General features: G+C 45.9%; 2 protein-coding genes across 5 annotated transcripts in view; both read right to left on the bottom strand.

Annotated features, from left to right (window-relative positions):
* The window catches only part of LOC310756634 (uncharacterized protein), an 820,367-nt gene that overhangs the window by 427,801 nt on the left and 378,480 nt on the right, over positions 1-14,086 (bottom strand). The window lies entirely within an intron of this gene.
* LOC310757015 (class I histocompatibility antigen, F10 alpha chain-like) overlaps positions 1,894-14,086 on the bottom strand; it is a 72,789-nt gene continuing 60,596 nt past the window's right edge. For both annotated transcript variants that reach the window (XM_083602096.1, XM_083602095.1), the window contains exons 3-8: positions 10,544-10,819; positions 6,671-6,958; positions 6,294-6,380; positions 5,552-5,590; positions 4,795-4,827; positions 1,894-4,276 (exon numbers count right to left, since the gene is read on the bottom strand). In XM_083602096.1, coding sequence (XP_083458222.1) covers positions 4,266-4,276; positions 4,795-4,827; positions 5,552-5,590; positions 6,294-6,380; positions 6,671-6,958; positions 10,544-10,819 — 734 coding nt within the window. In that variant the 3' untranslated portion in view covers positions 1,894-4,265. The remainder of the gene's footprint in view (positions 4,277-4,794; positions 4,828-5,551; positions 5,591-6,293; positions 6,381-6,670; positions 6,959-10,543; positions 10,820-14,086) is intronic.

Below are 14,086 nucleotides of genomic sequence, written 5' to 3'. Positions count from 1 at the left end.
CCTGGAACCAAAGGCAGCCTCCAGGTGGTTCCCCAGCCAGGCCCTGAGCAGACTTCAGACCCTCTTGGCTTCAGCAACATGGCGGCCTCATGTAACTTAAGTGCACTCCTGCAAAACCACAGATTCTGTCCCCATCTCACTTTAGACACTAGTTCTTCAGTCACTTTGCAATGGAAGACCAATTATTGGCACCTCCCTGCTAGAGTCTGTGAATATTCTCAGGAACTTCAATATCGCTGGAACTCCTGTGATAAGAAGGAAAGAACCACTAAAGAAGGAGATGGTGCACCCTTGTTTATTTCAGTCCAACAAGTATTGCAAAAGGAATAATAATAATAATTATATCCCGTGTCTTCAAAGCAAGGTGCATCAAATATTAAGAATAAGAATAATAATTTATTATTTGTACCCCGCCCCATCTGGCTGGGTTTCCCCAGCCACTCTGGACGGCTTCCAGCAAAGATTAAAAATACATTAAAATGTCACACGTTAAAAACATCCCTGAACAGGGCTGCCTTCAGATGTCTTCTAAATGTCAGGTAGTTGTTTATCTCTTTGACATCTGATGGGAGGGCGTTTGCCTGGTTCCCTGTAACCTCACTTCTCACAATGAGGAAACGCCAGAAGGCCCTTGGCACTGGACCTCAGTGTCCGGGCAGAACAATGGGGATGGAGACACTCCTTCAGGTATACTGGGCCGAGTCCGTTTAGAGCTTTAAAGGTCAACACCAACACTTTTTTTAAAATTAGGAATTCCAACATAACAATTTATCAAAAATACATAATCCTCATTCCCCCCCCCATTTTCCCCTCCCCCTCCCCCATATGTGTTTCTCAGCACATATTCTTCTCTGCATATTATAAAATTGTAAAGATCCTTAATCTATCAGTATGTTACCACTAAAAAATTTGTGTATGTTTATTCAAAACCTGCCAAGGAGTCCAGTTCATTTTGTTGTTTCTTTAAGTACTTTGTAAAACTCTTGCCGCCGTTGTCGCATACATAAATATATTTCTGAATTTCCTTGGCAGGTCTTTTCCTACAATGCCTAACAAAAATGCTTCAGGGTTTTTTTTACAAATGTTAATTGGAACATTTTCTTCAGCTCATTGTATATCATTTCCCAATTTTTTTAAATCTTACTACAGTCCCACCACATATGGTAAAAAGTCCCTTCTTTTTCCTTGCATTTCCAGCATATATTTGAAGCAGTTTTATACATCCTTCCTATCTGCACTGGTGTTATGTACCATCTATACATCATTTTTTGGGACGCGGGTGGCGCTGTGGGTAAAAGCCTCAGTGCCTAGGGCTTGCCGATCGAAAGGTCGGTGGTTCGAATCCCCGCGGCGGGGTGCGCTCCCGTTGCTCGGTCCCAGCGCCTGCCAACCTAGCAGTTCGAAAGCACCCCCGGGTGCAAGTAGATAAATAGGGACCGCTTTCTAGCGGGAAGGTAAACAGCGTTTCCGTGTGCGGCTCTGGCTCGCCAGAGCAGCGATGTCACGCTGGCCACGTGACCCGGAAGTGTCTCCGGACAGCGCTGGCCCCCGGCCTCTTGAGTGAGATGGGCTCACGACCCCAGAGTCTGGCAAGACTGGCCCGTACGGGCAGGGGTACCTTTAGCTTTTTATACATCATTTTCATGTAATTTTCTTTCAGCAAAGAACAATCTGTAAATTTTAATCGGTTTTCCACAACCTTTCCCAGTCTTCCAACATAATATTTTGACCTATATCTTGTGCTCATTTAATCATAACTGATTTCACCTCTTCATCTTTTGTTTCCCATTCTAGCAGAATACTATATGCACCTTTCAGCAGCTTCACTTTCCCTTCTACAACTTCCTTTTGGAATCTAGATGTCGTATAGCTAAATCCTTTCTTGTTGTCTTCTTTGTATATTTCATGTATTTGTCGACAATGTAACCAACCCTGAAAATGGTCTTTTATTTCATCATAATTTCTTAATTTCCATTTTCCTTCTTGATCTTTTAACGAGTCAGCATATGTAAGCAACTTTCCTTTCTTTCCAAGTGGTTTAAGCAGTAAGGCTTCATGTGGTGAAAGCCACCACGGGGTCTTCTGTTCTAATAGATCTTTATATCTCTCCCATACTCTCGTTAATGATTTCCTAATTATATGGTTATTAAAGTTTCTGTGTACCTTCCCTTTCCCATACCATAAATATGCGTGCCAGCCAAATCTATTGTCATGTCTTCCAGTTCTAATGCTTCTTGCTTTTCCAACCTCATCCAGTCTCTAATCCATACCAAGCATGCAGCTTCATAATATAATTTAAGGTCTGGGAGGGCAAACCCGCCTGTGTCTTTGATATCTGTAAGTATTTTATATTTTATCCTTGGCCTTATACCCCCCTCCCCCAGATGAACTTAAGAGATTTCCTTCTGCCATTTTTTGAAACATTCATCTTTCAGGATTACTGGGACTGATTGAAAGAGGAATAGCATTTTTGGCAACACATTCATTTTAATCGCTGCTATTTTCCCTAACAGTGAGAGATTCATTCTGCTCCATATTTCTAAATTTCTTTTTACCTCAAGCCAATTTTTTCCATAATTATTTTTATATAGCTTTATATTTCTTGAAGTTTATGGACTTCTATCTCAATATTTTGCTCTAAATCTTTCTTTCTTCTTCCTTCAAATTTTTGACTAATAGTTTGGTTTTGTTCCTATTTAATTTAAATCCTTCCACTTCCCCAAATTTCTGAATCATTTCTATTACTGTGGGGAGTGAAGTTTTTGGGTCTTCCACTGTTATCACTAACAGCGTATCAGCGTATGCTTTTAATTTAAACTCGCTTTTCCCTGTTTTAACACCTATAAACTCATTGTCTGCTCTTATGTTTTTGGCAAGTACTTCCAGGACCAGGCTTAACACCAACACTTTGAATTGTGCTCGGAAACATACTGGGAGCCAATGTAGGTCTTTCAAGACTAGTGTTATGTGGTCTTGGCAGCCGCCCCCAGTCACCAGTCTAGCTGCCGCGTTCTGAATTAGTTGTAGTTTCCGGGTCACCTTCAAAGGTAGCCCCACGTAGAGCGCATTGCAGTAGTCCAAGCGGGAGATAACTAGAGCATGCACCACTCTGGCGAGACAGTCCGTGGGCAGGTAGGGTCTCAGCTTGCGTACCAGGTGGAGCTGGTAGACAGCTGCCCTGGACACAGAACTGACCTGCACCTCCATGGACAGCTGTGAGTCCAAAATGGCTCCCAGGCTGCGCACCTAGTCCTTCAGGAGCACAGTTACCTCATTCAGGACCAGGGAGTCCTCCACACCAGCCCGTCCCCTGTCCCCCAAGAACAGTACTTCTGTCGTGTCAGGATTCAAATCCATGGGGTTAGGCAAGAAGAGTCCTGCAGCCTCTGCAGGTCTAAGAGAGTTATTGCATTCTTATTTCTAGGAAAGAGTCTCCTTTAGTAATGCCAACCTAAGAGAAGGGAAGGAAGATGGTGGGAATCACATGGAGGGAACCGCAGAGAGGCAAAGTATGATCCTCAACCGACCACAGGTGAAAAAGCAAGAATGTGTGAGATAAAAATTAGGCAAATTGAAGGCAACAAAACTAGTTTACTTGGGGGAGTTCATGTGGTCCCACTCCCAGTGGGTCACCCCTCCTAGAAGGCTGTGGGGACCAGGCAACAAGTCTCAGGAACTGCAGCCAAAAAGATAGGGCTCCTTATTTCAGATCAAACTGTGGCCATGAAGCTCCTGACCTGCCTCTTCTCCTTGGTTGTCAGCAGGACCAGACATTACATCCGCTTAGCCAAAGGCTGGGCGGCCCACGAGGCAGGTCGGCAGTAACAGCTTAGCCTATTTCCTGCATAATACACCTAAAGGAGTTCTCAGATGTTGCCTTTCCTTCAATTTGGATGGCAGGCGAGGGACACAAGGTTGGGGAAGGGATTGTGGAGGGAACCACAGCAACAAAGAAGCAATAGATACCATCAAAATCACTGCAAGACGTGCTCAATCTCCCCTCCCCTTTTTAAAGCTTTTAGTTGTGTATACCTGGCACATTTCAGATTAATACAAGCACATTTCTGAAAATCAGCTGCAAAGCAAAATTGGCCAAAATCCATCCGAAAAACATGATTATCCTCAAATTCAAGTTACAGCTTAAGTCCGAATGGATGAGTAAAAGCCAGGATTAAGGAACATCAGAAACAGCATTAAAGGACAGGAGGGGCTCTGAGCCTCTGCAATTCGCAGCCAAACTTGGGCAGGCTCCTTCTGGTCTCATCTCACACACCAACTGAAGAAAAAAAGAAAGGGAGTGTTTCAAAATTAAGCCAACATCATGGTGTGGGACCATCAGCATTACAGAGCTAGTGGGAACCCAAAGGCTGTCCAGACCAGCCTCAATCAGACCTAAGATCTGTTAGGAGCAGCACCAAAATGGGCCTGCAGAGCAAATGCCTGCAGAGGGCAGCTCGAGCAAGTGAGCCAAGCTGCACACTTTGGGGGAATACCACAAGGACACAAAGCAGTCCTGCTAGAAGGAGAAATCCCTTCCAGCACCCAAAATGTGACTCCCTCTTATTGAGATCCTGGGGAGAACCCATTTGTCAGATGGAGGGGAGCTCCGTGGAACTGAGATAGACACACAGAATGAATCACAAGAGCTTTTTTCAGCTCAATGGACACTCCAGATTATGTCACTCTTGGAAACCCCAAGGTGGGTAATAGGAGAAGCTTTTCCCCATTTGGGGATGTTCCCCACAGAGTCTTCTGCCAGAGCCCCTCTTTGCCCCCACCTGGACCCCCACTTACCCCTAGCGGAGCTGTCAGACCCCTGGTCACTTGCTGCAAAAGGGAAGAAACAAATGAGTCAGGAGATCCCACCCCCCAGCCCTTCTCCTCCCTCCTTCCAACCCCATCCCAAATCAGGCTCAATCTGGGGAGGGGCCTAAGAAGAGTTCAGGGACAGGCAGCCCAGAGGCAAGGGGGCTCAAGGACAGCACTGGAGGAGAAGCAGGTGCTGGAGGGCAAAGAGAGATGGGCACAGCCTGGCATGGAGGCAGCAGGGGATAATAATAATAATAATAATAATAATAATAATAATAATAATAATAATAATTATTATTATTATTATTATTATTATTATTATTATTATTTATTATTTGTACCCCGCCCATCTGGCTGGGTTTCCCCAGCCACTCTGGGCGGCTTCCACAGAGACCAAAAATACACTAAAATGTCACACATTAAAAACTTCCCCCCCTTAAGATGTCTTCTGAATGTCAGGTAGTTGTTTATCGCTTTGACATCTGATGGGAGGGCCCTCTGCCTGGTTCCCTGTAGCTTTGCTTCTCACAATGAGCTTTGCTTCTCTCTGCAGCCTTTTCCTGGCCCTGAGGGACCCCTTGCTGTCCACAGACAGGCTGAGCAGACAGGCTGAAGCTTCCCAGCAGGGTCTTGGGCTTAAGGACTAGGCCACCACCATGTTCAGTTTTGTCTGTTTGTAACATGTTCCTGCTCCATATTGGGGGGAAATATGTCAGACAGAGAGAGGGGAGGAGTCACTCACTTGAGGCTGCTTTGTAGGCTGCTTTCTTGCTCTGTTTCCCTGTGAAGACAAAAGCAGAAGGTCAGAGCTGGAAGGGACCTCCAGAGGCCACCCATCCCATTTCAACCATTTGGTTCTCAGAAGGTGAAACCTTCCCAGCAGATGCTCCTCTTGTCTCTTCCAAACACCTCCAAGGAAGGGGAGCCCTGAAGCGGATCTTTTCAAGGAACTCATGTAGAAAAAAGTGAGGAAATTTAAGTAGAAAATCAACATGGGGAAACCAGGCTGTGGACAAATTCCAAGAGGCTGGAAGGAAACATTATCCATTACCTTCACTCATTCATTTTCGGATTATTATTTCGGTGATTCCCCAATAAAAATACAAAATGAGAGCACAAAATACATAATAAAACAAAAACAAACCAGTAACTCACATTTAAAAGGTCCAAGGCCTGGTTTGAGAGCAACGCTTTTGCCTGGCATCTAAAGATATGCAAGGAAGGCTCCCTGGTAAGTGTGCACAGGATTGAAGGCTTAGGATTGATTAAAACATCAGGTGGAAAGTGAACTTCCTGAGCACAGAGTGAGCGCAAAGTAATGACCACTATGACTTTTGGTTCATGTTCACAGGGTGTTTTATGGGGAGGGGTCTCTGTAGGGATACAAGGGGCAGTTGCCAGGAAGCTCCACCAGCACATTCCCAGTCGGAGGCCAAGATAGAAGGACACAGGAGAGGCAGCAAACGCATCCAGGGTTTACTTACTGCAGATGAAGAAGAAGATGATCCCAGAGACCAGCAGGATGGCAGCCATGACACCCAGAATGGCTCCCATAATGAGCCCCAGGTTGACTAAAAGGGGACAAGAGACATTTTTATTCAGACTGGCGGCAGCAGCTCCCCAAGGCCTCAAGCAGGAGATTTGAGTGGAGGTGCTGAGGTATGAACCTACGGCATCCAATTTGAGTTTAAGGACACTTGCCAGAAAAGGCTGCATCTGTCAAAAACTCCAAATTCCAATAATTGCCTCCAGAGACACAGACAGGATCCAACTGGGGTTCCCCATCTGAGGAGTTGGGTGGAAATCCCCCTCCCAGAGCCCACCCCTTCCCCTCCTGTCTGTCTGTCTGTCTGTCTCTCACCAGGCTCCTTCTCCCAGGCCACGTCCAGAGGCTTCTCCAGGCTGTCATGCTCCACACGGCACCGGAAGCGCTCCCTCTCCTCGGGGTCGATCTGGACGCTGAGCAAGACATAGTAGGTCCCGTCCGAGTTGGGGGCGACCAATCCTCGGAGGGTGCCCTCCTGCCAGACCTCCCCATCCTTCACCCAGTTGGCCTCAATCTCCTTGGGGTAGAAGCCATGGACGTGGCAAACGAGGGTCTCCAGGCCGTCATAGTCTGCCTTCCTGGTCACCTTCACCACCGGAGCCTCTGCAAAAAGGGCCACATTAAGGTTTACAGATAGACATCCACAACGGGAGTCTGAAGGAATCCTGTATTTTTTAAGAGCAGAGGAGCAGGGACCTAAGGGGCAACCTAGTCAGAATCTCACATTGAAGGAAGGTGAGGACAGGTGACCTCACCTAGGCCCAAAGTCACACCCCACCAAAGCAGGCTCAAAGCTTCTCAGAGCTTTTCAAAATCATTTTTCTCAGCAGCCAAAAGGCATTAGCTAAGCATCAGAAACATTCCGCTTGCTGTAACTAAAAAGATTGCAACAAAGGTAGGGAACACAATCCATTGTTTCTCAGGCCTTTCTGATGCCTTCTGGCCTTGCTAAAGAACCACATTGCAACTTACTTTCTGCCCAGGAACCATGCCAGAACAAGAGATTGAAACATATCTGAACACTCTGAAACCCCTTTCCTGGGAAGGGTGCCAAGAGTCCCAAAACAGCTTTCTGTTCATGCTCAGAGGACTCCTGAGGGAGGAGAAAGGAGGAGGGAACTGGAAAGGGGTATATATGCTTGTGCACATGACTGTGAATTTCGTGCATGCTTTTTGTGACTTATCACACGTGCTCCTTCTACCAGTTCATGGATGGTAGAAATAAAAGCCTTTTCTCCGAAACTATTCCTTGAGTGTCTGTTGACTCCCACTTCCCTTTCCCAGGCACAATATTTTTCCCACCCGAGGGCAAAGCCTCATAAGGCTACAACATCTGCAGAAGTTTAAAAGAACTGCAAATAAATGGGATTCCTCAACCTCCCTTGGCATCTTCCCCAGTCAGTGTCTATGCTGGAACTATTTTTAGATGTTTTATCCTTTGTTTGCCAAAGCAGACTTCTTTGGGAGGGAGGATTGGTACAAATTAATTTATCATCTTGAAAAGCTCTAACACAACTCAACAATGACAACTTGTGGTTCCAAGATTGTCCCAGGAAGCTGCCTCTAGGCTGAGGGGGCAAATTCCACCAGGTCCCCAATGGGATCCTTCCAAGTTGCAAGTCATGAACTGAGGGCAGCTCAGGCTGATCCTGGTTCCTCTCTTGAGGGGGGAAGAAATGCTGGACTCGCTGCTCTCTGTTCTCTGGGACTTTCCCGCTCCATAGTTAGTGAACAAAGCCAAGAGCCCTGGGAAAGACAGAGCTCCTTTCTAGTTCTCCCGCCTGCCCTGAAAGGGTCCCTTGAGGTTGGAAAGGGCCCATCTCCCTTCTCCACGGCAGCCTCTCCTGGAGTGGAAAGGGCAGACCAGGAGGCCCAGTAAGCCAGCAACTTACGCACATTTAACATGTGCACATACAGCTTTATGCACTTGCCAAAAATATTCTAAAAAACAAAAAGAGGAGGCGAGTGTCTGGGAAGAAGGACTTTGGCAACCCAATCGCCCTTGAATCCAATGTGTTTTGACTATACACAATTTTGGCTTTAGGCACGATTCACAGAATGTAACCCTTGTTCAAAAACTGGCTCCCTGGGTAGCTGTTGTCTGAAGGGGCTGTTCCAGGATCCCACCCGCTTTGCAGTGCCTGGACTGGTTAACTCGGTCTAGGAGGGGATGTGATTCTGCTGGGGGGAGCAGGAAGGAAGGAAGATCAAGCCCTTTCCCCATAGAAACCCCAAACAAGACCTCCCCTCCCCTCCCCACACCTGTCCTCAGCAGAACCTCCATCCCAAAGAGGATGATTCCCAGCCTCCTTTGCACGTTGTCACCCTTGAAAACGCTTCGTTGTGGCTTTTGAGGTGAAATCCTCAACCTCAATAAATATGCTCAGTGTCTTTGGGGTGAATTATCACCAGGCCCCCATAGATGAATTTGCTCAGATCTCTCTAAGCGCGGCTAATACATATGTGTCAGTCCGCAAAAAGGGAGGGTGCTGGAATTATTTCATTTTTAATTAATGTTCATATCAGCAAAGCTAATAGAGACAGGAAGAAAGCCAGTCAAAACACTTGATCATTTGATTGGCCCCTGAGCCAGATTCCTGAAGGCGGAAGAGTGGACTGTACCATTTCAAGGCATGGGGTTGGGGAAGATGACACTTCTGAATGTTCCCCATGGGAAAAAGTACTATTCCTCACAAATAAAAAATATAAGAAGGTAGAAGAGGGAATTTCCATACTCTCTCACTATGTGCAGGATTTCTGCTTCTAGGCCACGAGTGGCTAACCTACAGACTTAGTGAGGGGGCCACATTTTCTATTTAAAAAAGGTTAATTAATTAATTTTTAAATACTTTTTAGCGGGGCCAACTAAAAAATTACGTGAAATGTAAAAGTGTTCCAATGCTGTTTTTCGTCGTTTAGTTAAGATTTAAAAATACCAAAGGTAAATTATCCCACTCAGTAATCAGGATTACACGTGATTTTTTAAATAAGTTCAGTGGTTTTATTAGAAATTGTTAGTTTTTTGAAAATGTCCATTGGGGCACTTTGATACACTCTAAAAGTGCCCCGCTCGTGTACAATAGTGCCCCAATATACAAGTTTGCATGAAATCTCTAAACTAATTTCCTACCTATGAAATTTGAAAAGAAAAAAAACTGTTGTTTACTACATGGCCAAAGTCATTTCTAAATATAATACGACCGATTATCAAGTGTCATATCTCAGGAAATATCCAGCATCTTGTATGTTTGTCTTCCCCATTGTAGAAGATAAGGCAAGCGTTGATTTTAAGGATGTTGTTTTGCCAAAACCAAATTTCTCAAAGGACACATCTCGAACATCATCTCTATACTTTTTCTTTTAACTTCAGTGGATATAATGTGCAATAAGCATTTTGTTTAAATTATAAGCATTTTGTTTAAATTACTATTTTTTGACTACCTAATGTGAGATCTTATACTTTTTAAAGGGCTGATTATGATCTCTCACAATAAAAATTGTTTTTTTAATTAATTTTTTGTAAATAATTGCCATTCTCATACAATTTACGCTTTGTATCAAAGTGCCCCATGCACTGTATCAAAGTGCCCTGTAGGTGGAGCAGAATGATACAAAACCCATTTTTTACTCAAGTCATTATATTCTCATTATCTTCTAACTTTAATGGTTCTTTTGATTGCTATTATAATATTAATTATAATTAATTTATGCCATGCATAAAGCAATTTTTTAAATTATTTGAATCATTTTGGTACATAAAATATGAGATTGAATTTTTCTGCATCAATCTGCCCCACTTTCCCCTACCCAAGTGTAACGGCAAAAGGTTTTTCTGTATCCCGCCTCAAATCTGTCCATTTCAATTTTATTTTTTTACTGAATTTAAAATGCATTTTGCTTTCCTGGCCCCCTCCCTGCTGTTTCTTTATGCCCCTCCCCCATTTGCCTTTTGCCACCCCTTATTCTAGCCAAAGGGGCATGGGGGGCTGTTTATAAGCATCCCCCCCCCAAATCATACTCTGAAGTGACCCCTTTTCTCCTCCCAGAGTCCCAAACTTAATTCTGCCTCCCCCACCAAGAAGAGTGTTTGCTGTTTGGTCCAGAAAGGAAGACGGTTAAGGGGGGGAGGGGAGCTTGAAGGGAAACTGCCCCCCTGAGCCCCCTCCCCTCCCCTCTGCCCCCCCTCACCTGTCCTCAGCAGAGTCTCCTTCCCGTAGTCCAGGTATCTCTGCAGCCACTCAATGCATTCCTCCTCCAGGTAGTGCTTCATGCCCTGGTTCCAGGCCAAGTCAGGATCCAACTTCCTCTTGCTCACTTCGGCCTCCGTCTGGGCTGCCGTCCAGGTGAGGGTCTCCTTGTCGAAGGCGAGGAAGTCTCTCCCGTCGTAGCTGTACTGCCAATACCCTCCTTTGCGCCCGTCTGAACTCAGCTCACAGCCGTACATCAGCTGAAGGGTGTGGATCCCTGGAAGGACCAGAAGAGGCCCAGGAGGTCAAGGGGGGTCAGAGCAGCCCCTCCCCCATCAACAAAAGAGCCCAGGAAAAAGGATTTATTTGCCTCAGACTCAGGGAAGAGGCAGCAGTCAGAGGGGAGAAGAATCAACCCGCATTGTATCTTTCTGAAGGCTCATCAGCATAAAACATTCACTGAGGCAAACACTACTATCCTGAGCCTATGAAGCCCCCCTTTAATTGCCCTCCTCTCTCTCATCGCCCCACACTTTCTCCCCCCCCCCAATTCCTAGTGGATTCTCCCAACTCCCTGGAGGCGGGGGAGGGGTGGGGAGAATCCCTTGCAGGTCGGAGGTCACAGTCTGTCCCTCTTTCCCCCCAGCTCTGCTCCTCAAGATCTTGCCCCTTTTGGAGAGACGCCTCAGCTGCCCCCCCCCCCGAAAGAGGAAAGGGGCAACATGGAAGGGGGACACCCACACATTGGGGGCCCTTTCAAGAGAGAAGGTCTCCTCTTCCCCTCCATCTCTCTCCCTTTTCCCTAAAAGGAGGGAAGTCATGGAAGGGCCTTCGGAAAAAGAAGTTTCCTCATAGCCTGGGAGGGAAAGGGAAGCCGCAAGGGGGGGGGGTTGCCCCATTTCAGAATGGCCCCCCTTCTCAGCAGAAGCCAGACCGCCCTTGTCAAAGATGGGAGGTCCCTGCACCCTCCTGCCCACCCCAGGGGGCTACCACCAAATCTTCAAAACAACAACATTAAAACAATCATTTTGAAGTCCCATAATCCCTAAATGGGACAGATCATTTTGATTCTCTCATTACATGTTTCATATATTTGTCTTTGCATATTTACTTGAAGGTAAGTCACACTGAGTGGGGTTGGACTTACTTCCAAGTAAACATGCAGAGGACTGAGCCGTTACAATTGGAAATTAAAATAAAATAAAATCTGTTTGTGATCCTGGCTGCCCACACACCAGACGCCTAAAACCAGCTGGGAAGAATGTGACTAGCCCATTTCTGAACTCTCTTGTTGAGGGACTCTTTCCTGGCAGTCAGTTCCATGGGGTAAGGCAGGTTTTAAAGAAGAATAACTACCAGGTGTGGGGGCCCCGTTCTCTATCAGCCCCCCAGCAGGTGGAGTGAGCAGTCCAGACAACCTGATGGATTCTGAAAGGCTCCAAAAGAAAGGGGGGCTGAAGCCAGCATCCCTGGGGGGCCCCCATCTCCCTGTGGAATATGGAATAGGGACACCATCCTTCCTTCCTGCCGTCTCCAGCACTGCAGACCCCGGCCGCCCCCCACCCCCAGTTCTCCAGGGCAGTGGGGAGGACGAGGAGGCAGAGGGAAGAAGTTTCATGGGGGGGGGACTCATAGCTGTGCTTATTCTGGGGTCATGATTGCAGCCGACTGGGGGGGGCATATTGGCACCTCAATAATGCAGCTACAATAAACTTGCTGCCTGGGACAGGTATTAAGGCACATGAGCACAGAGTCATCAAAGTTTCAGGGAAACTCCCCCCCCCCCCAATTTCAAAATTGGCAATGCCACGGCTGGATTTCCAACTGGATTCCCAGCTCTTTGCTCTCTTCCAGGATCCTTCCCTATTACTCCTTTGCCACAAAGCCAGTGCCAACGGTGCCAGGGAGAGAGCAAAGCGTCATCTGGCATCCTTGTTTTGTGCCACAAATAACAGACATGGGGGGTGAAGGGAAGACATCTGTGCCTGCCACTGCAGAGTCTTTTTTCGTGTAATTTTCCATTATTGTGTCCCCCCTGCCCTGCAATACAAGTACTTTTGTACACTGGTGCCTTGGTTCCCAAACACCAAAAACCCAGGGAGGCCTCACTTCGGACAACCGTAAGTCTGAGTATGGGCTGAATGTAAACTCCTCGCTCTGGATTAACCTGCAGTCTTCAGATCAAGTAATTCGCTTATTTAGCTTATGTGGGTAGCAATTTAAGATTTTAAGGAGGTTTTCTCACCACTGCTGTATCGCAATCACCATCTTTTCCCCCATGTTAAATCTTTTTTGCAGTTTCTAAATGAAAGGCTGTGATATACAGTGGTACTTTGGTTCTCAAACGGCTTGGTTCCCAAACGCCAAAAACCCAGAAGTAAGTGTTCCGGTTTTTAAATGTTTTTCGGAAGCCGAACATCCGATGCAGCTGTCGGCTATTGTTTGCGGGGCACCTGCACCAATCCGAAGCTGCGTCTTGGTTTTCGAACATTTCGGAAGTCAAACGGACTTCTGGAATGGATTAAGTTCGAGAACCAAGGTACAACTGTATTTGGCGCTTTTGTTTTTGCTACAGCGGTACCTCTGGTTGCGGACACGATCTGTTCCGGGGTGCCGTTCGCACCCCGAAATGTCCGTAACCAGAGTGGCGCTTCTGCGCATGTGTAAATACTTCCGGGTTTGCCGTGTTCTTAACCTGAAAAAAACGCAACATGAAGCGTTCGCAAGAAGAGGCATGACTGTATTTATTTTGCCTTTTTGTGGCTTTTTCGGTTAATTTGTTTTCGTTACTGTGTGGAACCCAGTTCAGCAACTGATACGATTTATTGACTGTGTGACTGCGGAAATGGATAAAAGCCCCCCATCCAAACAATGACTATCATCAGTGCAGGTTAGAAAAAAATAATAATTTTAATTTTTATCATCTACAATACTGTCTTATTTATTTTATAGTACAGTACATTGATTATTGCTTTCATTTTATGGACCAATGGTCTCGTTGGATAGTAAGATTTGTGTTAAATTGCTGTTTTAGGGGTTGCTTTTAAAAGTCTGGAACGGATTAATCCGTTTTGCATTACTTTCTATGGAAAGCGCACCTTGGTTTTGGAACGCTTTGGTTTTGGAAAGGACTTCCAGAATGAATTAAGTTTGAGAACCAAGGTACCACTGTATAATATTAAGCAAGTGACGCATTTGAGGGATTTGAACCCAGGTTCAAGGACAACTGAAAGGTAACTGTGCTCATGGAGTGGAATATAAAGATATAAATGATGGAACAAACAGATGCTTGTAAATGTGTGCCTAAACACACTTTGGCTATATACTAAATTCTTTGCTCCTGGTGAAAATAATGAAATGCTGATGTTAAGCCAACTTGTTGCTTTTCAAAAGGCCATGCCTCTTCCCTTTGATGCTCAGCACCACCAGGGCAGTCTATGCTGTGAAGAGCTGGGAGCTTTCCTGGGGAGAGGACAGACCTGGAGGACAGACCTTGCTAGGCTGCTCTTTGCCCCCCAGAGCTGAGTGCCCCTTCCCTGCCCCA

Source organism: Podarcis filfolensis (genome assembly GCF_964270895.1).
Source record: "Podarcis filfolensis genome assembly, chromosome: 2".
NCBI lineage: Eukaryota > Metazoa > Chordata > Lepidosauria > Squamata > Lacertidae > Podarcis > Podarcis filfolensis.
The sequence above is the reverse complement of the archived record's forward strand: the minus strand, read 5'-3'. Positions and strand labels throughout refer to the sequence as shown.